The sequence below is a fragment of the Pithys albifrons genome, chromosome 3, assembly GCF_047495875.1.
Source record: "Pithys albifrons albifrons isolate INPA30051 chromosome 3, PitAlb_v1, whole genome shotgun sequence".
Lineage (NCBI taxonomy): Eukaryota > Metazoa > Chordata > Aves > Passeriformes > Thamnophilidae > Pithys > Pithys albifrons.
Window position 1 is genome coordinate 89,372,342 of NC_092460.1, and position 26,144 is coordinate 89,398,485.

Consider the following 26,144-nt stretch of genomic DNA (forward strand, 5'->3'; position numbering starts at 1 on the left):
AGTGCATTTGATGCTATGTCAAAAGTAAAACTATAAATTGGGTCAAGATTTACATCAGATCAGCATAAATGCTGTCGTGGCATTCTAGGATCAAGAACAATTTTCTGGCAATTTTTTTTTTGCTTTTCATGTTTAGAATGTTATATTAAAATTTACAAAAACTTCTCATATTTTGTTTAAAACACTTAACATTTCTCTAATCTCGGTTCATCATGAACACAATATTTTGTATAAATAGAAAGATAAAAATCTTTATAGATTGTGCTACTGACATCAAATATGGCATAAGAGAAAGTTTTTTGAGGTTTCTCTATCACAGTCAAAGGCCTTGGCCCAAACAATTATGTTTGAGAAACCCTAACAGTGTTAAAGTGATAACTTGCATCACAGATACTTCTAGTTCCCTTTTGCTACAAGTCTTTTTGCTTCCCCAGACACCAAGAATTTGCTAAATAGTACTGATGAAATATCAAGAGAAACAAAAAGAAACAAGGTAGCTTTTAAAATCACTTCTTAGACCTTGTACATGCTTTATTGGATGGTTACCAAATTGCAAAGAAAGCTTTTTTTTTTTCCCTCTGGAAAGTTTACTTTGGTAGTACTTGAGCTCTACTAAAATTAATAGCAAACATTATAAGTCCAGGAGTTCTGCTGGTAAAACTGCTCAGAAGGCAACTGAAATGAGGGAAAGTACTACCATGAAAACTGCTGTCTGGGTCCTAGGTTAGGTTCTGTGATGGATTCAGGCACTGGAGTGGAAGTGGTTATTAATGGTAACGATGCAGCAATTCATTCACTCCAGTTTGGTGGGTTTGGATATAATGTTCTCAATAAACTCTGTGCCCAGCTTAGGAAGCAGTTTCTCCTCTTCTCCCAGGCTGCTTGAGCTTGGACCAGGAATTTCCTTACCTTTCTTGCTGTGCTCAGGAACAGTTGCTACTCCTTTGAAAGCACATGGCTGGTTGCAGACGCAGCTGGACCTGGCTACTGAAAGAGGATGCCAGCTGAGAGATAAGCCACCAAATTCCTGTGTTTTGGTTCCAAAGAAGACAGCAAAAGGCAAGAGAGATGGCCAAGAAACCCTTAGGAGATTAATTGGATCCAGTGGAACGTATTTATCTGTGTTGGATTGTGTGGAAGGGTGTTGAACAGGATAAATCCCTGACTGCGTTTCAATATTTCCAGTGACAGCTCTGGGCATGAGCACGGCCTCACAACTGAGCATGGTTAGGATGTTGCACAGGTGATTGAAACTGCCAAATTCCATGAAAAAGAGCTGTGCTCCAAGAGCTATTGAAGGTCTGGGAACCTCAAGACTTCATAGCTAATTGAGGGAAAAGATAAGGTCTTCTTCCTTCAGTCATGCTTCTTGGATTTCTACTCCTTCAGAATAGAAAAGTGATCTCTTCCTTCAGTGGATGCTTCACATTTCCAGTGCATTTTACCACAAATTGCTGTGCTTTGAGGTACAATATTTGAGGCACAAGGTTTTTTTGTTTTCTCTGATTGCCCTGGGCCAGAATTAGATGTGCAAGCTCAAAAGCTGAGGAGAAGGGAGACAACCTCAGCAGTCCTATAGTTCATGTCTCTGTAGTGCTTTGATTACATCGAGACCAAACCACCTGTCTGGAATTTTTCCACATCTAGGGAAAAGCAGTTTGGATCATTACAGACATCACAGCAGCAACATATTGTGTGTTTTAACCCAGTGACACCTCATCTCTGAAGAGTCAAGTTACAGAATTGCTGTGTCTCAGTAGTTGCAGCCTCCCTTCACTTGGTGGCCTAAAGCTGATCAGCTTGGTTTGTTTGGTCTGAAGGGTTTGGGGCCTACACTTGGGGTTGTTGGTGCTGCTGAGCTGTGTGTGTGCAGCCTGGCATGGCATGGGATGGGGCAAGAGGGCGAGGTGTGTGCCAGTCTCACTGAGCAAGCTGTGTTTAAGAGCAGGGAATGGCAACTGATGTGCATTATTCACTACTATGTATATCACCAATAAATCCTGAAACTGCTCAAATCCCAATATCCTGATTCACCAAGCCCTTTAAGTAACAGGTCATCAACATTCATTTCATTTTAATTTTCCAGATATGCATGCCAGTATAGCAGAAGACAAAGTGGCATAAGGAGAGAATGGGAGAACTGAGCACTCACGCTCAGAAAAATATGCTGTAAAGCACTGTGACCTTTTACCACATCCTGAGCAGAGAAGGGCTGTGCACATGCTAGATCTACAAGTCCTTCCTGAACCTATGTTGTGTGTTACTGAGCAGAGGAGACATGCACACAGGCCTGGGAGTTTGGCAAAATGAAAGGCTGATTGAGCAATTCGACCCTTCCTAGTTCTACAGTAGATTTCCAAGTGTCTGAATACTCTGTTAATTAATAGAAATGGCTTTGGATAGTCTTTTTCCAAAACAAACATCCTGATACTCTGTGTATATCTCTTTCGGGTTTGTTTGTGCAGAAATGAACAAGATTTTTTTTTGCCTTTTTTTTTTGTTTTTAAATTCTTTTTTAAAAAAATGTTCAAGTATCCATTTTCTGAATCAGATCAAATGTATTTGTTTGAAGGAGGAGAGAGAATGGTCTATGTATGACACTGTGAAAATGGCAGTCTGAAATTGCTATGACCTTCTATTGGTCAAAATTACAAAGACACAGGTGCTTCTCACAAAATTTCTTTGTTTTTTGAATAAGATATAACAAGGCAGTATCTGGTCTGTGGGCAAAACCCAGCCTTCTAGCCAGCTGCTTTGCCTTGCAGGAGCCCTTATCCACTGCTTCTTCCTGGGAAGAGATGAGCAGGCTTCCTGCTGCACCTCATCTGAGAGCCATTCCTGCTTCTCTGTGGGTGGAAAGAAGAGTGTGAGAGGGGAGGAAAGGTGACAAAAACATTGCAGGGTGTACGGAACCTGTCGACTGGCTCCCTTTAGTGAGAGTGTGGCCACCGTGAGCTGTGCCCATGAGGAGGCATTTGTATATCCATAGGGCTGGATCGAGCACATGCATGGAGTTGCTCTTCCTTTCTCTTTTTTTTAATGAATAATCTCACTTTTAATTACAATGATAATACTTAGACACAATGCCTAGGGGTTCATTAGAACTGACAGGTGGTTGACTGTGATGCTGTGAGTTGTTTGGGCAGCTGAGAATCACTGTCAGGCAGGAATGCTGAACCTGCACCTTCCTCCATGCCAGTTCCCCGTGGCTTGGAAGTGTTGGGAAGGGTGGCAGGGAGCCAGTGTTAGCTCTGAGCTGGCGTCAAAGCACCGGGGGTCTTTCCTGCCTCCTAGAAGGAAAGAATTTGGTCTTCACAGGTCACTGTGAGATGCACATTAATAAAAACAACGTGAATTGACCCATTAGATGCCAATGAGTAGAAATCACTTTGCTTGATTCTGTCTCACTCTGATTTTATTGTGGTGTAAAAGCACATTATTGCTTTCAGAAGAATGGTAATGCTTATGGCAGAGTGCTACAAACATCAGTAGTTCCCAATAACATAGAGAAATAGTTCAGTTCATGCCAGTTAAATGACTCATTAAGGAAACAGGTCATCACCAGAATGACTGATGTTGTACAAACATCATGAAATGTCCTAGAAAATTAAGAACCCCCTATGAGTTGTAGGAATCCCTCATAAACAAGCAAAGTGTTTTGAGCAGTAGCCTTTTAATAACAGTCTATAATCGGAAATGATGAGTGAAAACACACTTTGTAAATGTTTGTTGCTACGTCACAGGATAAGTTTCATCCCATTGTTTTGGAAAGGGAAAGTGCACTATAACCCTCTGTGCACCTGGCCTGCTTGCTCAGCCAAAGTTCTTGTTCTGAAGCCTACATTAAATGGTGCAAAAAGGTAACACATGGGAAAGATTAACGCTCTGTTTATCTCATGGGAAGGTATTCTAATCACAGTGTGTTTTTTCCTTTGATTAAAGAAGGTGTGTCAGGCCAGAAGCATTAACAGCCAAATCCACAGAATTTAGAGATTGTCCTTAAATTCTGCCATCGTATCTTTGCTGGCAGAGACATTGCATACAGGGTATGATTTTTATCAGGACTTGATCTATCATTGTACCTGCTATCATGTCAAAATTTAAAAATTTTTTAAACCTGCATGACTCACTCCCAGAAAGACACAATATCTAATTTATGTCTCCATTGACAATGCTGCTTCAATTAATTTTCGTAATCTTTTTTTTCCTTTTCCTCTGCTTCTCATATCTCATCTGTTTGCATTGCCTAGATTTTAATTAAAAAACCCTCTCCTCTCTAAGGAGCAATCTGAAGTGGCAAAAATAATCACTTAAAATATTACAGTCATTAAAAAATTGGCTGTGGTCAAAGCTATGCATTTTCAATTTGCCGACAAATGATATTTTCGTTTCTTTTTAAAGTGCATTTTGTGTTTGAATAGCACATGCCAGCCAGCCTGGCTCCCAGAGACGCTCCTCCAGCTGGGTGGGCTGTGTGACAACTCCTTAATGGGGGGAATTGATGGCCCTCTGCCTGTGTAGAGGTGAAGGCGTACTGGGCAGATTTCTTTCCATCTGCTGTCAGTCCTTTGCAAGCTGGCACTGCCCAAATGCCCAACACATTCATTCCAATCTAAAAAATGCCGCCAAAAAATAAATTGTGAGGCTACAGCTGTCTGAAAGAATTATCAGGGCCATTAGGCCCAGGGGAGATAATATGAAGAGGAGCATCAGTGTTCACCACTGATAAAAACCTAATTAAATGATGGTAAAGATGACTGCAGATACTTTAAAGGCATAGAGGTGAAAAACATTTTCATGGAAGTGCAGGAATGAACCTCAGGAAGATGATATGTGACACCTCAGCCAAAAATCTGTTATACTGAGGAATTTCACACTAGTGTTTCCTGTTGATGCTTCACCGAATGGCACAGTTGTATCATTTAGTTGCCCTCTGTTCCACTCACCAAATAGAGAAATCCCATACTGCAAAGCCAAGAGGTATTTATTGATTCACAAGTTTGACTTGAACAACTGGGACAGAAGCTGGCTTGGATGAACTTCAGTGCTTCTGTTTACATTCCCAATATTTGTTTTTTGAGTTTCAAAAAATCTTCAGGACTGTGTCCTTAGCTGCAACTGTGACATAGGCTGATCTGGTTGATGCTTGTGCTACTTCACTTTGCAGCGTGAACTGGAGGTCCAGAGGTCCCTCCTAGCCAAGAGGTCACGCTGAGGGTAGCAGATGTCTCCTTGTGTGGTGCTCTCACGCAAGTCTTCAAAAATGGGGAGATTGCTCAAACGTGCTGCATGACATAGGATCCTAGATCTTACCTGGGGCCCTTAAGCAATTTAGGTGCTACAGAAAGTTGGTCAATATTTATTTAAGAAACCTTAAAGAGGTCCAGTTGGAAAGTACCTGCTTCACCCAATTTGAGTGTCCTGCTTTTGCTGACCAATAGTTTGGATCAGTGCTAATTTGAACCTTTCTGCATCTCAGATGATCAAGAGGCTTTCCTAAAAGCACCTATCAAAAAAAAGGATAAAAGCTGTGGATAGAAGATGTAAAATGTAAGGAGTGTAGAGCAGGATAAAGACTGTGACAGACTTTGGAGAAAGTTTCATTTTGAAACCATGCATTGCTCTCTCTCCCATACTCTGTATCTTCAAATTATTAGCTAATGTCCACATAATGTACAATAGAAAGCTCATCTGGCTTAATAAGACTTGCTGGGTCTCATAGACCATTTGGCTAAGAACTATACTCATAAACTAGATATATTCATAGACAATGGAAATTTAGCATGAAAATGTATTTTTTTGGTAGTGATAGCACTGTGGCATCAAAGAGCCCTGAGTAAGGAATGTACCATTGTTGCCTCTTCAGGCACAAATGAAAATGATGGCCCAGGAAATTGCCATGAATTTATAAAACAGGAGATAAACTGGGGATGGGGGATGTGGGGGTAGAAGAAAAATACTGCAAGGGGGGAGAGTGCTGATCATGGTCAGCAATGCATTCTTCAGTGTGATAAATGATATAAGGCTTGTTGAACTAAGGAAGTCTCTGAAGGACACTATGTGGGGAATTTGACACATGTGGTGGGCAGAATGGGCAAGAGCGTGAAGGTTTGGCTGTCTCACCAGCACAGTGACAAGCTTTGGCAGTCAAGGAAAAGTGAGCCACGAGATGGTGCGTATGGGGGATGGTGGAGGCAGAGGTGAATGAGCCATGCAGGGCCTTGAGAATGGGGAAAAGGCAGTGATACTATAACTAACCAGCAGACAAACTTCAGAAACACAGCAAATGAATATGAAGATTAGATTGAAAGCAAATCCAGGAATGTTGAGATATGGGAATACATCCAGCCAATTTTCGTTTTGCCCTATTCTTGCTGAGCAATTGCTTAACAATTACAGCTAGTGAATAATAGTATTGGTAGTGCCAGATTAAATTAATCTGTTTGTTTGGTTTTGGGGGGGTGGGTTTCTCTTGGGATCACCAGAGTCCCTGAACAGAACTTGGCTTCTTTCCATTTGGCGACTGGCAGGGGTTGTTTATTTAGGAATACAACAGCTTACTTATGGCAAGCTGATAGACCCATTCCACTTGAAAACAAAGGGAAACAGCTACTTTTGTGAAGTGGCTTCATTCAAGAGCCTGCAAATGTCTTATGTTCTATTATTTAGGTGATTTGGAAGAAAACTTTGCTAAATGAAGTTTATCAGATTTCTCAAAGAATTTATTCTCTAAATTAATTTTTCCTCACAAATTAGTTAACTTTTTAGTGTTGTAATTTGCACAAGGACATACTAAATGTTCCACATGCTTTTAATCCTCTTTAAATAAAATTGAACGCTGCTTAATTCTGGACCTACAGCTGATACTTCCATGAAATACCCTACAAGTCACTGTTATTTGGCCTTTTTAGTTACAAAATTTGCACAGCAAGTTAATTTGTTCTTATCTTATAAATCATTTAAATGTAAATAAAAAATAAAACTGGGAACAAATTTAATATGGAATTCATAAAAGAGAGCTCTGAATCTACATAATTTGCAGTATCTTCAGTTTAGGGAGAACTTAGTCCAGTTAGTTTCAAAACACATTACATGTCGATTCCACAATTTTCATCACTGTAGAGTGACCAAATGAATACTTGTAAAAATCAGTCCTTAAATACTGGAAATACATAGACTGCCACTGCAAGGGCAAAGCCTTTAATTTGGGAAAGAGGCAGCACAGTGTGTAAATTGTACTTTAGTTCTTTGTTTCTGAAGACTGGAGGTCAAATCTTGGGTTAAATCTAAGAGAAAATGAGCCTAATGGTTTCAATTCCATCTTTAATCTGTTCAAGCCCTATTACAAACCCACAATATAATCCAACACAGTCAGTGGCCTCCTGGATGTTGACCAAGATTGGCAACGTACTTGGGGGCAGTGCTTGTTAGGGACCATCGCCTGTGGAGCTTCTTTTCCTCCTGGAAAATTTGACTGAAAAACTGCCCTCAGCAGCCCTTCAGATAGAACAGAGCAGTAAAAACAGCAACAGATATTGACTGCTTGCAAAGTTAAAAGTAAAACATGGAAGCTAAGCATGAACTGGGAGTGATGGTTATAGAGGCAAGGGAAATATGCCAGGTGGAAGAGAATGAGATCATGAACAGAGGAGCCCTGGCCCTTGATGGGGCATCATGGCACACAGAGCTTGTTCACATCTGCTTCCCCATGGGAATGTGTCCAGGGTCCCAAAGGGTGGCATTGGGACAAAACCATACAAGAAAGTGATGGCCCTCCTCAGAACTTATTTAAAAGTCATACCTGTGTTTTGTGAAATTTTCTTACTTTCTTTAAAGGTCATTAACTTCAATGGTCATGAGCTTCTATGACTGGTTTCATAGGTATTTAGAGTAATGGAAGGAGTTAAACCCCAGTCTGGACTTTTCTTCTGGGTATCTGTTTCATGTGAGAGTCAAAGCTAACATGAGCAGATTGTGATGGAAGCCATACGTTGTGCAGTTCATTAATACATAAAATATGCATAAAATACATATTCATAGGTACTATGTAGCAATGTATAAAAGCATAAACATAGCTCTATAGAACTAGTGAAGTAAATGGTGAGCTTTCATAAAGCACTGATCGTACATCACTGTATAAATAATTACTTGTTCACCCCTTTGCCAAACTGCCCATTTATTTATCATGACAACCTAAATGAAAACTCCATCAGATGTACTTCAGTAAATATTCTGCTTGACAGCAGGACATAAAAATATTAAATGATAATAGGGTTGTATCTGGTTTGTGTTTATTTTAATAGATGGCATTCATTAGCCAAGAGATTACTAATTACATACCCACTATCAAATACATACTTACATATAACTTAGTACCTGAGAAATAAGTAAGACATATAAAGAATTGCCCAAATCTTGTATGCAATTGTATCAACTAGCTTAGTAGGATCTGTTTGTCTATTTGTTTCCTGAGATGAAGGATTACATATAAATTTAAATGAGTTTTTAGCCTGAATATTAATTTTTAGTGTATTTATTTGACTTCCTGCACATAATAGGACTTTTGTGACCCACTGATTGACAGATAAAGGATACTTCATTTCTGTTTGGAAAATGAGGAAAATTCTGAAAAGCAAGAAGCACAATAAACAAATTATTCTTAAAATTCTGATGTTAGCAGTACCTGTGAGCATGAAGAATAAAATCAGTAAACAAAAGCAATTTCTCAGTCAATTATAAATAACTGCATAGGACAACTGCTCTTTTTCAAAGAGAATATATAGAACTGTGTCATTAATTTCTGCTAGTTATAATACAATTGATGTGTAAATTATTCTGCCTTTTCGGAGGCATATGTGATGTACTGTGTATATGCTGCATTAACAGAGCAAGGAGACTTGTGACAAAATCTATTTAATTTCTGTGAGAAATTATCAACACCAGGATCTTTCTATTGCTTTGGCCTTTCTTTAGAAGAAACACTTTAACAGCAATTTGTTTATTTTAGCAGCTGAAAAAGTCTTTACATTTTTACAGTGTGTGGTATCTTTACACGATATTTAGTTTGTGCTAATAAACGTAGAGATGTTGACATTCAAGTATAGACCAGAAAGTCGCTATACAAAAATCAGACTTCAAGTACTCAGTTTTTTAAGAATGTGTAGGTACCTCTAGAAATGTAGTCATAAAATACATTCCTCAGTATAAATTAATTGCTAAGTTATTGGCAACCATACTTAAAAACCATCAATAAAAGAATTTCAGTTATGTCTCTTTCTTGCATTTATAAATGAAGGGTTCTAGAATATGACAAAATGTATTATTTTGTACTTTGCTTATAAAATCTCATAGACAAAGGTGTACTGGGGCAGTGTTCCTTTCTTGCCCCACCTTTCTCTTTATTGAAAATGTAATTATTTCCTTATGTGACACTACCATGACCTTTTTAAGTGCAGAAGAGGTGATAGTCATATTTTCCCTCGGCGCGTTACCAAGGGGTTCAGAGACAAGAGGACTCTGCACAGACAATAGTGAAAAGGTCAATGCAATTTAGCATTATTGCATCTCTTTTTTAGATGTTGCAATATGGTAAGAATGCAGAATTCTTCTAATTAATAATATCTTATTTCAACTTCCACTTTTGAGAGCAAGATTACACACACCCCCCAAAAAAAGGTGTTTGAGAGAATTATTAGTTTTATCAGTATTTGTTGCAATCTGAACAATGCAATAAAATGTGAAATGGTCAGTTTGCATAAAGGCCAGGTAGATCATCTTTAGAAGTTTCTAGTATCTGTTTAAGCCCCACAGATTTGGCAAACTGTTACCATTTTATCAGTCTCACAAGACAAAACTAGGGTAGGAGAAAGAAGAAAACCTTTACTGTAACCCTCATGTGCAGCTCCTTCCAGGCCAGTATTCCTGGAGAGGCGTGGTGCTGAGGGCATGGTGGGGCAGACACATGACTTTACTTTATGTGCAGAAATGTAATTGGAAAAGCAGACACATGGGGTTTGGGAGCAGTCTCAGGACCCCTGAGGTTGCTGTATCACAAGGGCTAGTTGCCTCTAGAGCTATTTGTTATGCCATTTGCATTAAATATGGCAAATATAGCCTTTTCACTCATACACGTCAGGCCCAAAGTTTACTATACACAGCAATTTTACACACAAATACCTCTTTTGGCAAAAATTCAGGCATGGGAATCTGACATGTCTCACAGCACAAAACTCTTATGCCTACAAAATCCCCATAGCAATATTTTATATACTACTGAAGCTATTTGTACACAGTTGTTTATGGGCCAGACATAGTGGCAATAATTTAAATCAGAAATAAACACCCAGAGACATGGGGCATGACTTTTCAATGCAAGCACAGTTTTATCATGGTCTGTAGTGACTTTGAAGGGAAGCGATATGAGATTAGGACACAATTGTTGAGGTGGGCTAAGAAGGATAAAAGATGACCATTCATTTTTGTTTAGTTGCAGGCATCAGTGAGTCTTTAGATAATGTACAGCTCACTCTGAACAGGTCACCTTACAAACCCAACATCCCGTCACCTTCCATGTGCTTCCTGTGCCCACAGCATAGCTGCCAGTCAGATGGGAATTCCATCTACTTCCACGGCACAGAAGGCAGCGAGTTCAATTTTGCCACAACCCGGGATGTGGACCTGTCCATGGAGGATGCCCAGGAGCAGTGGACAGAAGAATTTGAGAGCCAGCCTAAAGGGTGAGTGTCCCCCACCCGCACAGGGCCCTACACAGGTGTTCAGCATCACTCCAGGGATGAGGAAACTGCATGAACAAAATTGCATTTTGTCTTTGCTGTGTAGTCAGGGAAGATTTTGATTAGACTAAATAGCAATACTGTTAATTTTAGGAAGGAACTAGTCCTGAAAGCCCAGAAGGAACAGTCTGTCCCCAGACCGTCCTGTCATCAAAATGTTGAATGAAAAAAGTCATGCTCATGAATTATGTATCCATTCTAAGGAAGCATATGATGTTGATCTGGTTTTTTTCCATTCACACCTGAGTGTTGTTAACAAACTTATACCCATATGAAATCAAATCCTCCCCTCTGTATCACTGCTATGAGTCTTGCTTTGCCATGACAGAGCACCTGCTTGTGCTGAAACCTGCCTGTGCTGGAGGAGAAAGTGAAGGTAGGACAGCTGAAGCAGCAGTCTGTTCTCACCCAGCGGCACCAAGAGCATGGCTGTGCCTGCTGGGCAAGACCCGAGGATCTGGCTGATAATTTACGATTTTTATTTTGAATATATACATTGTGATTCAAAGGGCCCCTGTAACGAAGCCATCTACTCTTATCAAAACACTTGTGAGCTTTAAAAAATATGTGTCCCGGTAAAAAATTGTCATTTTACTTTCCTTAGTGTATAAGCTCTGACAAAAAGAGTAACAAACAATGAGGTCTTGACTCCTTTCTATTTAAAAAAACATTAAAAATCATTATTTGCTGTAACCCTGGGGCAATGAGAAACATACACTGTTAATTTATGGGTCTCCACTGAATGTTGGGTTTAACCTACAAAGTACTTCAGATCATTAGCGGCTGATTCAAATGCTGCCTATGCTGTGCTGAAGGTAAAGAGCACCTTTTAAGAAATATATGCTAATGTGTCCTGTGAACACGTGGTTTATTTGGGGCTTACAGAAAAAATATTCACTGTGAACTCTGTCCCAGTTTGAATAATCAGCCATGGCAGCAGGTGCTGCTTCAGACAAAGGGAAGAAAATGAGCATGTGTTTTGTGTTAGGTGACCATGTGGGATACCTTTGAGATGTGCTCTATCTATTTTCCATCTTAAAATACCAGGATGGGAGTGTTGCCCATGGATATCTGCCCTGTCCACAGATCTTGTCTCTGCTGGACTATGTGTTAAGCTAAGTTGGGCCACTTGCAGCCCAAGTTAGCAAATACACAATTCTTCTGAATTAGGAATATTACACTTTCCCCATCACACAATGCCTAGGTCCAGTCACAGGTGCCACTGCTCCCAGCCAGGTCTGAGGCAGGGCACAGCCAGCCGATGCATTCAACTCTCTTATCCTGTGTCTCAGCAATCAGGTCCTGACCTGCTCCTCTACTCTGCCACCTGAAAGCCTCACAACTTTTTCTTTGATTTTTTCCTTTTCAAATTTTATTCTGTATTAGAAACTTCTTTCAATTGTTTTATAAGAATGGAGATTTAAATTGCATGCAGCCATGGATAAACACTGACTTGGCTGATGCTGTGGACTACATCCCCATCACATAAAATTGTCACCACCACTGTCCCTCTCTTAAGCATTTGTCTGGAGTTTGCTTTGGGAGCTATTTATAACTGCAAGTATATGAGCTTCCTTAATCTCTTCTTAGAGAATTTCTCCCTTCTTAGAGAAATATTTTTGAATGCTATTTGAACTATACTCCAACAGTCAGCACTGTATACCTGAGACAGAGCTTGCTGGAATTTCTCAGGCTCTGCTCTGTCACTTTAGCTGGACCCTGTCAGCTCTCAAAGGGAAGGCAAAAGCATCCCTCATAAGGTAGAGCAAAAGGAAGCTCAGGTGCAGGAGTCACCACCGCTTTACTCTGCACCAGATGCTCTTGAGGTGAGGGCAGAGGAGCTTATGGCTGTTTTTAATAAGCAGTTGATTGGCATTTTTTGCACGTACCACCTAAAGCAGGGCCACATGGATAGGGCTTGCTGTTGTAAGTGCCACACATATTTCCACTCTTTCTGCTTTTCTTTAAGTGCATAAATTAGAGCCTGACCCTACAAGTGGACACATCCCCACATCGGGGTGCCTCTCTCTCTAGCAGGTTCATTGCTGCTTTGAACTCCATGTCCAGTTGGTCTAGTTTAGATGCATATGTTTTTCTACCATCTGTTCTATAAAGAAGAATTCTAGAGTCATGTGGGGCATAAAGCAATAGAAATGTAAATGTTAAATCATGCCATGACCCATGATCCTTCTTTATTTGTCCTTACCAACAGTGTGTTGATGTATTTCTATTAAAGTTGCCTGGATTTTTTAAAGATGTAGAATTCTCTGGTTTTCATTTCTGATGCTGCCTAAAAGAGAGGATCCCTGGAAACATCTGCATCATTCATGACCCCAAGTTGTTTTGTGGGTCACTACAGAGAGAGTTTTAATTGAGCTAAATAGAGCATATGAAAGGTCAATGGAGCATTGTGAGATTTTGTTGTGTAAGTTAAAGTAGGCACAACTGTTTAATTCTGTGCTTGCCTACAGCCCAGGAGACCCATTTTCAAAATTGCATTTTGATTATATTGCACATTACCTTTAAAAAAACTGCATTACAGAATTAGGGTTAGATTAAACTGTGCTGCCATTAAAATATTTATATTTATATCATAAAACTTTTCAGTGATGTTAAGCTCGCTAATTCCTGTGTAAATGACTGACAGTTTTAAAGCAGAATTTCCAAACAGGCATGTTGCTGGTCTGTCACAGCTTAGGCCAACAGGGAAACTGGCAGCTTTTAAGAAGATCCTAGAAATGCATTTTGAAGTAGTTGGAATGGTTAAACTAATAAATAGACGTTAGTTGCTGAAATGGCACTTTTTGAAGTTGTCATTTGGCACAAAACTGCTGGAGATGTTTCTGCTGGAAGGAGACAGGAAAAGGCTCTGCCTTCCCACAAAGGTTTCTGAACTTCCGCGTTTTCTCATTCCTCCTGAATCATGCTGAACAGTTAAATGATTGGGTTATCAGGATTTAGTGATTCTAAATTATTTCATTGTTTTATCAGGCTTACAATTCTTAAATATTTTATGATGAATTAATTAAGTTTGGCATGAATAATAATAATGTGTCAGACCAAAATAATGCACAAGTTTTCAACAGTTTCTAATATTTCAAAATATTTTAATCAAGGTCTGAAGTAACCAATGCTTTCATGATGAAAATGTATTTTCAATGTAAAATCTTTAATTGGAAAATTCTGCAACAGCTCTTTATCACTGAATAAAAAGAAGATAAAATGTTGTACAGAAAAGCTGAGAAAGATCCTATCATCACATATTAGAAACACATCAGTCTTTTTTCATACTCTGTTCATGTGTTAGTTAAAAACTGTTACCCTAAATGCTCAAAAAGATGAAAAGAGAGCATTTTCAGCTATTGCCTACATATTTAATATCTGTATAGCAGATATAGTGGACATGTGCCTTTTCAAGTTTCATTGATCTATAAACCTTCTATTATGCAAAATGAAGCAGAATACAATTATACTTTAAGCATTTTAATTCCAGAAAAAATAACAAAGGTGATGGAACAACACAACACTACCTATTTGGGAATAGCATTTATTAAAAGCCTCTTTTTTTAGTAGTTCATGCTTTTCTGCCAGTTTCTTTAAGATATTTACATTAACTTTGCATTAGTTGAGTCAACTGAGTTTAAAAGCTAATATTGAACTTGTAAGTAATATCATAAGAATCAACATTTGAAACTGCATGTTTTTGTCCTATGTAAGAGTAGAAACATCTGCTTTTGCATGTACAGTGAAGCCCTAGAACATGTTTTGTGTGAGTTTATCAGTAACATGCTGCTGCACTTATTGTTGACCTCTGCAGGTGGGACATATTTGGAGCCGTCATTGGTACTGAATGTGGGACACTGGAATCTGGCTCAGCTATGGTGTTTCTCAGAGATGGAGAAAGAAAAATATGTACTCCATACATGGACACTACAGGTTATGGGAACTTGAGATTTTATTTCAGTATGGGTGAGTATAAATTCCTAATGTAATACATCTGAAGCATGTGAGATTTAAATTGTGCTGTGTGCATTTAACTATTTTAAATACTTCTTCAAAGAGGATAGCTCTGATTTGTGACTGTGATGGCCATGAGGATGGAACACTGTTGTTCAGATGAGAGTCCACCCTTCTGTATGCCCATACAGGTGGACAGACAAGCTGAGAACATAAATTGGCCTCCCAGAACTATTCTTTCAGATGACACTGACTTGTAGATGAAAACCCTGTTGATCCACACAGGATACTCTGGGTTTAATAGCCCTTGGTGGTCTTTTCTTTCATGGATTTATCCAGCCATTTTTTGGCTGAGATAAACATTTAGCTCCAAGTTAAGGCAGTTTAATATGGAAGTTACATGAAGGTATGTGCATGTAAGATCAGCGTCTAAACTTCCTTTATAGTTAGAGGAGTTGTGGTCAGTGCCATTGGTGGAAAAAGCTCACAGTGAGACAGCTGTGCTGGGCCAGCTGAGCAGCTCCCTACACTCAGACTGTGCATATCCATTGCCACAAAGGCTTCTTTAGCACCTGATGCATGCATGGACCCAGGTTCACTCTTGTTCAGTCCTCAGGCAGGATTTATCATACAAGCACAGGTTATTGTTGCCACTTGAGCTAGCTAAGCATGTCTGAGGCATTAGCACAAGGCTGGTAGTTGTGACCCAGGACTTCAGGGAGAGTCACAGCCCTGCTGTAATGGCAGGTAGGTGAGCCAGGCCCCTCCATGGTGTCTAAAATGATCCTTGGTACTAGTGTTAATCAACTGAAGCTGCCTGTTATGCCCAGAACTCCATAGTTTAATAATTCTCATGTGAAGAACCATCTTCTTGTCTTGTATATTCTAATTTCACTCAGAGCCCCTTAATCCGTCATTAGAAGACATGATCATATCTTTGTCATCCTTACCACACCTTAGAGGTTTTATAGGTACCTGGGTACCTGTCATAGCCTCCTGCAGTCATATCCATGTAGACCCTGCTGTTAATCCATCAGTCAGAGTTGCACCTGAGGATAAGATATGAGTAGCACAGAGTTGGGACAGCCTCATCTAGTTGAACCCACAGAACAGTTCCTGCTCAAAAGCTCTTACTCCATTCATAAACAATTTCCTCTGCTCATGTGCTGAGATTCACACAGAGTGTGCTACAGTCTTGGAGAAGGTATGACCTACATATGGCATCTCTCATGGGAAGCACTGATGTGGTGTTAGCATCATCTGTGGACGTCCCATGGTGGGGCAAAGAGCAACCTCAGTCATTTGCCAGGGCTAAGAAAGCAGCCAAAAAACAACCTTTCCTGTTGCTCCCCCTCCCTGCTATTGTCAGTGCAATATCAGTGGTTTGGTGTTGCAACAGACCAAAGTCCCCATAACATGGTAGTTAACACTCACAGTGTTTTTCCAGAACTTTTATTTTGCACATAAAGGAAATTGCATGAGGTTATTCTCTCAACACCATCTTTAGAGGAGGTGAGGATTTTTGCTCAAAAGAGAATAATAGAATAATAAAGGAGGAAGCAGAGAATAAACTTGTGACCTCCACAAGCAACCCTCTGTATCAACAAGAAAAACCACACTTTATTTAATGAGGGAAAGGCCTCATGTTGTTGTCCTAAATTGTTGCACATCTCCTCTGTGTTACATGAATTATGAAAAAAAGCACAGGAAAAAGAGGATGCTTTTCCCCAGTTCTTCCAAGCATTACAACACCTGCAAGAGAAACAGGAAAGAAATTTTGCCAACCTTCTGAACTTAGAAGTTGTCAGCAGATGCAGGCACAGAGGATAGTGGGATATTGTTTGAAAAATGTATTCTGTGTGTATTTTTAAATTAAATAAATAATAGTTTAAACAGTCAGTCAAGGAGAAGATTTGAAAGGACACATGGATGATCCTTATTACAGTATAAAACACGTCAAAGAGGCACATCTTATCTAGTTCTCTGGACTGCTCTACCTAGTCCATTACAAGAACTCGCTGTCTATAGTGAAAAAAAGTGGAGAAAGTGTTCTGATATACACAAGCTTTCTACTTTGCAGACTTTTCAAAGAAGCTTCCTCATCCTGTTTTGGGTTTCTTTTTATTTTTGATTTTTTTTTTACCTGTGCACCCATAATGTACAAGTAAATTGTTTCCTGTTTCAAATACAGAAACTTTTTTTTTAAATTTCTTTTCCAGAACAACAAATTGGTGTGATGATCCCCATCTTGTAACTGTAATGCAGAACTAAATTCTTGCATTTGTCAATAAATCCATTCTTTCAGAGAAGGTTAATCAGTGTTTTGGGTTCTACTGCAATGAAGATATTTCAAATGCCACCCTATTCCAGTGAGACAAGAATGCTACTCATATTTTGTGTGGTACAATAGACTCCATCCATCCATCCATCCATCCATCCATCCATCCATCCATCCATCCACCCATCCATCCATCCCTTTTAGGATACGGTCTAGACAGTAAAAGGAGCAGCACAGCAAACAAGGTGAACAGCAGTCTTCCTCATTTCCCACTTAGAACAAGCTCTCAGCAGCCAAACTATCAGCTGAGAAGTACTTAAGAGATTGTAACATACCATGTGTGTGACTGCATGAGGTGTGAATACTAAATAACAGTTTACTGTTTAGGACTCAAAAGCAAAGCATTTCTATGTAAATAGGATTCAAAGCACACAGATAGAAGTATCGCTTTGGGCACAGCATTTTCTATTAAATTTTTTGATAAGCTGATTAAAGGAGGTACTTGAGGTTTTCATAACTGTCAACCCCCTTGATCTCTGGCATGGTGTATCTGATCAAATAATTCCTATACAATGTGTCTTTAGGGCTGGTGTTCTTTTGTTTCAGATCCCAAGTTAAATAGCATCTGATTGTAATTATTTTCATAATTATAGCTGCATAATATGATTCTAAGTTCCAATAAGAAGAGCTTCAACTAATTTTTTTTTTCTCACTCAAATGTATGTTGTACAGGGGGAACTTGTGATTCTGGAGAATCCCACGAAAATGATGTCATACTTTATGCCAAGATTGAAGGCAGGAGGGAACACATACCTCTTGATACCCTGACCTATGCTGCTTACAAGGTAAATAATCATAAATGAAGCAGGTGGGTGGGATGGATAGATCATTCTCTTTTCAGTATTGTATGTTGAATTCCACAGCTACACTTAAACATGACCTTCCCAATCCCATCAGTTGTGTGCAGATCTGGGAGCAATCAGGTGCCTTTGCAGCACAGCTCTGCAGTTATTGCTGGCTACTCCAGCCCCAGGCAAGATGGCAGTGTTGGCTGGGGCTGGACTCACAGGCAGTGAGCAAAAGTTGTCAGTTATCAGCTGAGAACTTCAGTGATAAGATCTCCTCATAAATAATTACTCCTGTAATGCTCAATAATTACTCAAGCTCCTGCCAGGCTGTTTGTTACTCAGGAGCCATATCCCGAGAGGGTCAGTCATGGTGGAATCAGAGGCTGGGAGAGTCTCAGCAGTGATGTGGGCACGGACTCTGCCATGGGAGGCAGTTGCTGACACTGCACAGGCAGCATCTCCTCTGCCAGTAGTGCAGCTGCCTTCCAACCACGTCCACCACCCTGAGGCAGGACAATAAAGACCTTGAACTTGCTCTCAGGATCCTTCCTGTCTAGGATAAGGAAGCACTTAGATCATGTCTGCCCTAAGTAACTCAGCTCTGAGGTCTCTGTTCTGCTGCTGTAAAACAGACAGCAAAATTTAATACATGTACCCATTCAAACTAGAGCTTGAAATGCAATATGCTTACATAATGTGAGGGAAATTTGTTAGTAAAGATGCACTTGATTTCAAGCACAGGTCTGTGTGCATTTTCTCTGTAACTTTAGCATTCAGAAATCAAATGTTTACAGTGGGGTTTGGCCTGAGTTTGGTTGAGTCACTTGAATTGTTTCATTGTGTGTGGCTTTTCTCCTTGCCTGCTTCTGAGTGAAAGACAGGGCAGAACTTTTATAAACCAAGGAAACTGTAATTGTAAAATAATAAAAAAATAATTGAGGAACTTGAGGAGAGATAGGATCTGAAATTACACTGCATTCATTGTGGAGGGGTTTTTTTAAAACAAGCAGTTTTAAAGTTGACATCCTCTTTTGACATAATAAAGTTCTAATTACATTGCTTTAGGACAAAAGGCTAAGCTTTGTAAAGCAGTGCTTTCATATATTTCAGCAACATCCTCCCCACACATGCCTGTGAACTCGTGCTGCTACTCCATTCTCACGTATTCAGACTAGATATGCCACTACCCTGCATTTGCTTCTGTGAGCTGTAAGGCTCCAGGACAAACATCATATTCCTTTACCAACTGAAGTTGACAACATAAACTACCATTTTCAGAACACAGAAAAGACAGTATTTTCTACTGTGTCTTTACAACCAAACAATCTGATCCCCCTTTAAGGTGTCAAGTAGCAATGGTATCAAGCGTGTTAATATGTCTGCAAATAATAGCAAGTTATTTTAGTTGGGATCTTGTGTGGAAAAAAGTGGATAAAAAAATTAAAATGAAGCAAGGAGAGAGAATAGCACATGTTTGGTTCAGCATAATTGGAGATGCATTTTTATTTTAAATGGTACTTTATGACCTTTTAAAATTTATTTAAGCTTCATTTAATTTCTTTTAAAGGTTCCATCTTTGGTTTCTGTTGTCATTAGTCCGGACCTGCAGACTCCTGCAACCAAGTTTTGCCTGAAGCAAAAAAGTCACCAGGGCCACAACAGGAATGTCTGGGCTGTGGATTACTTCCATGTCCTTCCGGTGCTTCCTTCTGCAGTGACTCACATGATCCAGTTTTCCATCAACTTGGGTTGTGGAACTTATCAACCTGGTAACAGGTACAACTGATGAGGTCATTCTTTTGATCATCAACTTTCCAGTATAATTTGGTTTATAAGATCTATCTGGGGATTTGAAAATATTTTTTAGTAAGAAGAGATCCCATTAAAAATGACAAATATAAACTGTTCAAAAGCTAATGTTTCTCCTGATCTCCACAGGCCCAGATTTATAGATCTCATCTGCAATGAGAAGTCTATTAAATAGCTTTCCAGGTCAAAACTAGTCCACTGTTCTGAAATACGCTCTTGTATTCAGTGTGACTTTTTCTTCAGTTTCTAATGGAAATGAGATTTACCTCTTAATACTGTGTAAGGGGGAAAATATTAAAGGCAGCAGCAGAAACCCACCCTGATGACCTCTCAGGTGCCACAAGCCTATCTAATTCCTGTAAGACTGGTAATAAATGGCCCACATCTTAATGATCATCATTGTGAGCAGCTCACTGTCTGTAGACTGGCCACAGAATATTTTTGGCTTCACTTCTTTAGGACATTCTGTGACATTTTTTCCGTGGAGTTAAGTGAGAGGGAAAGGGAAAGACGGGAGTAAGTAATTTGCAGCTCCATGTTTTGTGGAATCATCAAAATGTTTGTTGGAAGGGACCTTCACAAGTTATCCAGTGAAACCTGCTGCTGCAGGTGGGATTGTTACTGGCATAGGTCAGACATGGCTTTGTCTATCCATGACTTGAAAATCTCCATGGATAGATACTCTGCTACCTCTCTGAATGACCTGCTCAAGTGAAAAAGTGTTTCTTAATGTCCACTCTAAAATTCTGAAACCATGTCTGTGTGGCCATTGTCCTTCCTGCTCTGTCAGACAGGACTGAGGAGAGTTGGACTCTGGTTTCCTTGTGAGTTCTCTCTGCACACTCACAGGATGCTGTAACTCACCCCTCCTCACCTGGCTGAGCAAACAAGCTCCTCAGCTCATCCTAGCTTGGTGCTCAAGGCCATGGACATCTTGTTCCTCCTCTTCTCCTCCTTTGCAGTTTCATAATAGCCCTCTTCAAATAGGGGACCCAAAACCAAACTGCACACTGTTCCTCTTTCCTGCTTTCCTTATGTACATGTAAGAATATTTGTCTTGATATTTTATGAAGATTCAGTTGCTTTATATTTTCTAGAGTTGAAAGTTTAACATAAGAGACTGTAAGTGCTTTCACATTCATGTCTCATGGCATCTACTTCCAGCTGGAAGGAGCTGCATTAGCACTGACAGTTCCAGCTTCCATGCAGGGTAGTGGAATTCAAGGAGCAGCAAAAATCAAAGCATTGCACTTATATTTGATAGGAAGGGAAGGCAGCAATATTTTCCTACATGTGAAAACTTTGCCTGTAAACACTCCTGGCCAGTAAACATGTTACGTAAAGTCTCTGTCTTAGTCGGTTATCTGATGGAGATTGGTATATACTTCAAAAGATTAATATTTTTCCTTCATTAAACTATTTCTGAAGGAGAAGTGAGCTCCATCTTAACAAAGGAAGTACTAGGTTGCCATTTTCCCTCACTGTATTGCCAAAATACTGCAGCATTTCATATCTCCTGGTCTGCGGCATTATTCATAAAGCTTTCATTACTGCAAATGTGAGAGACTCTGAATACATGCAGTAAATATGACCCTCCAAGGTATCACTACAGTAAAATCTGAAATAAATTAGTCAAAACCTCCATAAACTGTGTTAATACACACTTGTAATATCACAGTGATGGTACATTTAAATAAAGTAATATTGTCAGCAAATTACCATAAAAAGAAAAAGTCAGAATCCAATAATTTAATATTGAGGAGATGAATTATGAATTTTATAATGTTACACTCACATTACTTAAAATAAAACAGAATATTACCAGCTAATTATATGGAGGAAATTACAAGAGTAATTTAGTAAAATACTAAAACTGTAATAAATCAACAACTTTCTATATTACTTTTTCAAGGTCTTCAGAATGTAAGGCATCTAAGGATTTCCTTATACTTGTAGGCTGTAAACAAAGTTCAGGGTTTTTTAAACCAGGAAAGAGCCATCTGGTGCATGAATAGCTAGTGGTCTTTTGCCACCTTCTGCAGGTGTAATGGTTAGCAGCTGCCCTTGTAAGTGTCCTGTGCTCACGTGATGCTGTCTAGCTCTGATTAATCCAAGTTTTCCCCTCGTATTCGAAACCATTTCAATCTGTAATACAGAAGTAAAGTCAGCTCATTTAACAGCAGCAGCAGCATAAAAACACTGGTTAGATGGTGGCCAAACAGCGACTGTGTTCAGACAATCCTCAGTCTATAGGCTACACTTTGGGTCTTTAAACACTCACCATTGGTTTTGTGTTTGTATTTTCAGGATTTTTTGCATTCAAAGTCTGATTAAAATTATTTCATGTTTCCTAATCAGTTATTAGGAGTACCTCATTGGGTGATTTCTTGGTGTTGGTACTGCTACATCGAGATCTATGCCAGGCAGCCTCATGGTGTCTTTCTCCTTTTTTTTCCTTCAATATGTTACCAGTGTCAGCTTGGAGTTTTCAACCAACCATGGTCGCTCTTGGTCCCTGCTCCACACTGAGTGTTTGCCTGAGATCTGTGCTGGGCCTCACCTCCCCCACAGCACCATCTACGCCTCTGAAAATTACAGCGGGTGAGAGTGTTCTCTGCACAACTGAAATGCAAGATTAGAGAAGTGAATTATAGGTGACAGAAGAAAGCAGAAAAGCTCACAGCTCTGTGTCATCTTTCATTTTGACTAGTTTAGGACAGAAAGGAGGGAGTGTTCTGGACTCCCTGGCTGCCCAGTAATGAAATTTGAAATGTATGGGGTTGCTTTTGTGGTATATTATTTTTTTGATGCTGAAGATAAATTACAAAAAACCCCACCCCTAGGCAGCATATTGGTAATGAGAAGAAAAGTTTTACCTTGTCAAAGCCACGAAAGTTTTCTTTCTACTCAGAGGAAACATCAGTCAAAGCCGTATTTACATGCTCAGACACCTTTACTCACTTGGAATCACAGCATGGGGTTACAGTAAATCACATCCTCTGTCTGCAGGTAGGGGTGGTTGTTAGTGTCCCTTTCTTATATCAGCCCTTCTCAGTATTAAGTCTTTCTGTACTGTTGTCACTGAAAAATGCACTGTGGCATCTTGCTGCACAGCACAGAATCCATGTCTATCCCTCTGTATCCCAACTTCACAGACACTTCAGAGCAGCAGGGGTGACTATGAGAAGAAAGTGTAGTTGAAGCATTGCTGTGATCTGATGACACGTCCCCACCACTCCTGTACAGTTTTCATAGGAACCATTACCCCTGGTGGGGGTAGGAGGTGTAGCCCCCATGGATAATGATGGCCCAGAGCACAGCAGGCCAAATCCTCTGCACCACTCTTCTCTCCAGCTGAGGGTTTCCACCAGACAGAGTCCAGTAACACTGAAATGTTCACAATAGGAGATATTGATTGTGAAGGAGAAGTGACTACAGCACAAGAGATTAAGGTCTTTGCTGACTTCATGCATTCCAACTGGGAAAAAATGGCTGGGTTTTAGAAGATAATAATTAATGTTCATATGTTGTATGAAAATATCATGGGGCATGTTCTTCTTTTTTATTTGTATTTTCTAAAGCTGCTGTAAATTCATGCTTCATTTGAACCGATTTCAAAGTTAAAATTTCTCACAAAGCTTCCAGTACATATAAACATATCTGCAAAATATACAGTTGCTTAATAACTGTCAGTGTGAAATGCTGGAGCCTCTGTTATATGTGTTTCAGGTGGAACCGAATAACTATTCCTCTTCCCAATGCTGCATTAACAAGTGACACCAGGATTCGATGGAGACAAACAGGACCAATCCTTGGAAATATGTGGGCAATCGATAATAGTTAGTATTCTTATCCATGATCATGACACGTCAGAAGAGTAAATTTTTATATGCTCCTCTAAGTAAATGTATTTTCCACGATCCATGAGTGAATGAATTTACAGTTTGTTAAATTCCTTTTCTACTTATCTGCACTTGGTAACAGGTGTGTTTGAAGCTAGAGGGAAATTCTGTTTGAAAAGACAATAGCCTAGTAGCTTATCTTTCTTTCTTATTTTTTCCCTTTCAATTGCATGCTTTCTAGAAAAAAATACTGGTGGCAAGGGCTTAATACAACATTTCCTCTGTCTGCTTAGCCCTAATTACATAAATAGATACTACACTGGCTATTAAGGACATGTACTGCACCAGCCTTAGCAGCAGGTACAGCACTTGAGACGTATTTTTCCTTCTGGACATATAAGACCATCTTCAAGCAATGCTGCTACCAAAACACTGGCAAAACTTTTACACTGTTTACAGTATCTTTGAGGGAAAGTACCATCTGCTTCAGGGAACTATTCTTCTTTAGGAAATTATTTTCCAAATACCATTTTTTTAGAAATTGTAAAGAACTGGGAGGACCTTATAATGACCTGTATATTTGTAAAACAATGCATGGGATAACCAGGACCAGAATTAAAAGGAAATACTTTAAATGACAGAAAGAGTATTTAGGAACGTGGGATAAAATGTATGAAATGCAGAAATAAACATGATTGATAGGGCTAACTAAGAGAAAGTGCAAATTTTTTAGCTTGCTTGCTACCCTTAAGTGATTTGAGACCAAGTAAACTACATCCAGAATTTGTTTGACTAAGGGTGTGAAATATGTAATTCAGAGATTTACAGGGATGTACAATAGCCTGTGAAATATTGTAGTGATTCCCAGTAAGGTTTGATATGAATGCTGGGAATGGTAAATAGTTATATTTTACAGAATTCTTAAAACAGATTAATGCCTCGTTTTGAAAAGAGGATCCTTGAAGCTGATGAGGTAATGCCATGAAGGAAAGTTTCTCACTAAAAACAATGAAAATTGTTCTCTAAATCATATTTATGGGAAGTAGCATCATCTTGACATTCTGGATTAAGTATTAATGCTTGTCTTTAGAGGTGTGATATACATCCAAAAGAAAGTGAAATTAAGGGAAAATGTAGGTATGTAAACATAAGAAGATGTCTGTGAGTACCTGCAAAGATGAGTTACTACCTAACAAAATGTAGGCTTCATGTATTGGAGACACCTGTGAGTTTTCATAAAAATGAGAGGAAGATGAAATCAATCCAAGGATACAAACTCTTTACAACAGGACAAAACATGATTCTCAAGATCACTGACAATTCATTTATCTGCATTACCTTTGCTTGTAGAACAAAATGCGATTCCACCAAAGGATGCTGCGTGCTCCAGTGTGTAGCATCTCAAAAAGGTTTTACCAATCATCTGCCTAAAAAGTACCTGCTCTGAATTTCAGATGCAAAACCATGATACAAGAATCAAGTCTTAAAGATTAACATGTTTCTGAGGTTTTGAATGACTGCTTTGTTAGATATGATGAAGCTCAAGCTTTATACTGTACTGGAGGGAAAACCGCATAAAATTGGCAATTCACTCAAATTCTTGAAGGGAGGAAGATTTTCAAGGATTCAGCACTCCGACTTTTAGCTTCACAACTGTTTCCTATGTGAATTAAGTTTTAAATGAAATCTGGAAGCTGGCCATCTTTTAGAAACACTGGAAAAATGCCAATTTCCATGAAGTTTTTTCATTTTGAATGACATCATTACATCTCTAACCCTTCTACTTTTACCACCCCCTCAAAAAGACCTCAAACGACACAAATAAATCAAAGAGACAGAACAGAATTTTTGCACCCTGAGAGGTGAGAAAATCTAGAAATCACATGAAATCTGATGAGGAGTTACAGGGGTTAGCTAACAGGGATTTAGTGTGTGTCTGCCAGGGAGAGCTGACATGCTGCTGTGATGGGCAACATCATAAAACTAGGAAAGGAAATAAATACTGCTTTTCACAGAATTGGTAGCTATTCCTTCCAAAAGTCACAATGCAAGTGGATAACTCCAAGTAATATGCATTCTTCAGAAGAAAACACTGTCTATTAGGAGTCATTGGAGGAGAGTGAGGTAAAAGTGTAAAACAAGTCTAGTGTATTTTAAGGACATAGGATTTGAAGTTTTATTCCATTTAAAATAATCAGTGAAAGAGTATGATATTTATTAGTTACTTAAGACATATCAGGGCAGGTTCTGATTCCTCTAAGTCCAATAAGTAGATTTCAAGGAGAGAAGTAGTGACATATTTTTAAAATCTACAAGATTGCTGTTGGAAGGTACCACTATATATATTGGATTACATCTCCAAACTAAGATGAAGGGAAGGCAAGAAAGTGGTCAATGCCTAGCAAATAATCTGATCTCATTCACAGACTTAGAAAAACCAGGTGCATTAATTAAAACAATACTAGTGTCTCAAGCCTCAGGTAGACATTACCCTTTAATTAATAAATTATCTCAGGTTATCCTTGACACAGTCAAGCACATTTTATGCTTTTGTAGACCTTTTCCAGGTAGTGGGATTAAGATAAATACAGTAACCATATGATCAGCTCTGTGTACT

At 39.2% G+C, this 26,144-nt stretch overlaps 1 protein-coding gene across 2 annotated transcripts in view; it reads left to right on the forward strand.

Annotated features, from left to right (window-relative positions):
• Nucleotides 1-26,144, forward strand: part of RELN (reelin) — a 281,484-nt gene that overhangs the window by 156,114 nt on the left and 99,226 nt on the right. For both annotated transcript variants that reach the window (XM_071552669.1, XM_071552670.1), the window contains exons 11-16: nt 10,591-10,736; nt 14,611-14,762; nt 17,761-17,873; nt 19,444-19,652; nt 22,158-22,286; nt 23,415-23,524. In XM_071552669.1, coding sequence (XP_071408770.1) covers nt 10,591-10,736; nt 14,611-14,762; nt 17,761-17,873; nt 19,444-19,652; nt 22,158-22,286; nt 23,415-23,524 — 859 coding nt within the window. The remainder of the gene's footprint in view (nt 1-10,590; nt 10,737-14,610; nt 14,763-17,760; nt 17,874-19,443; nt 19,653-22,157; nt 22,287-23,414; nt 23,525-26,144) is intronic.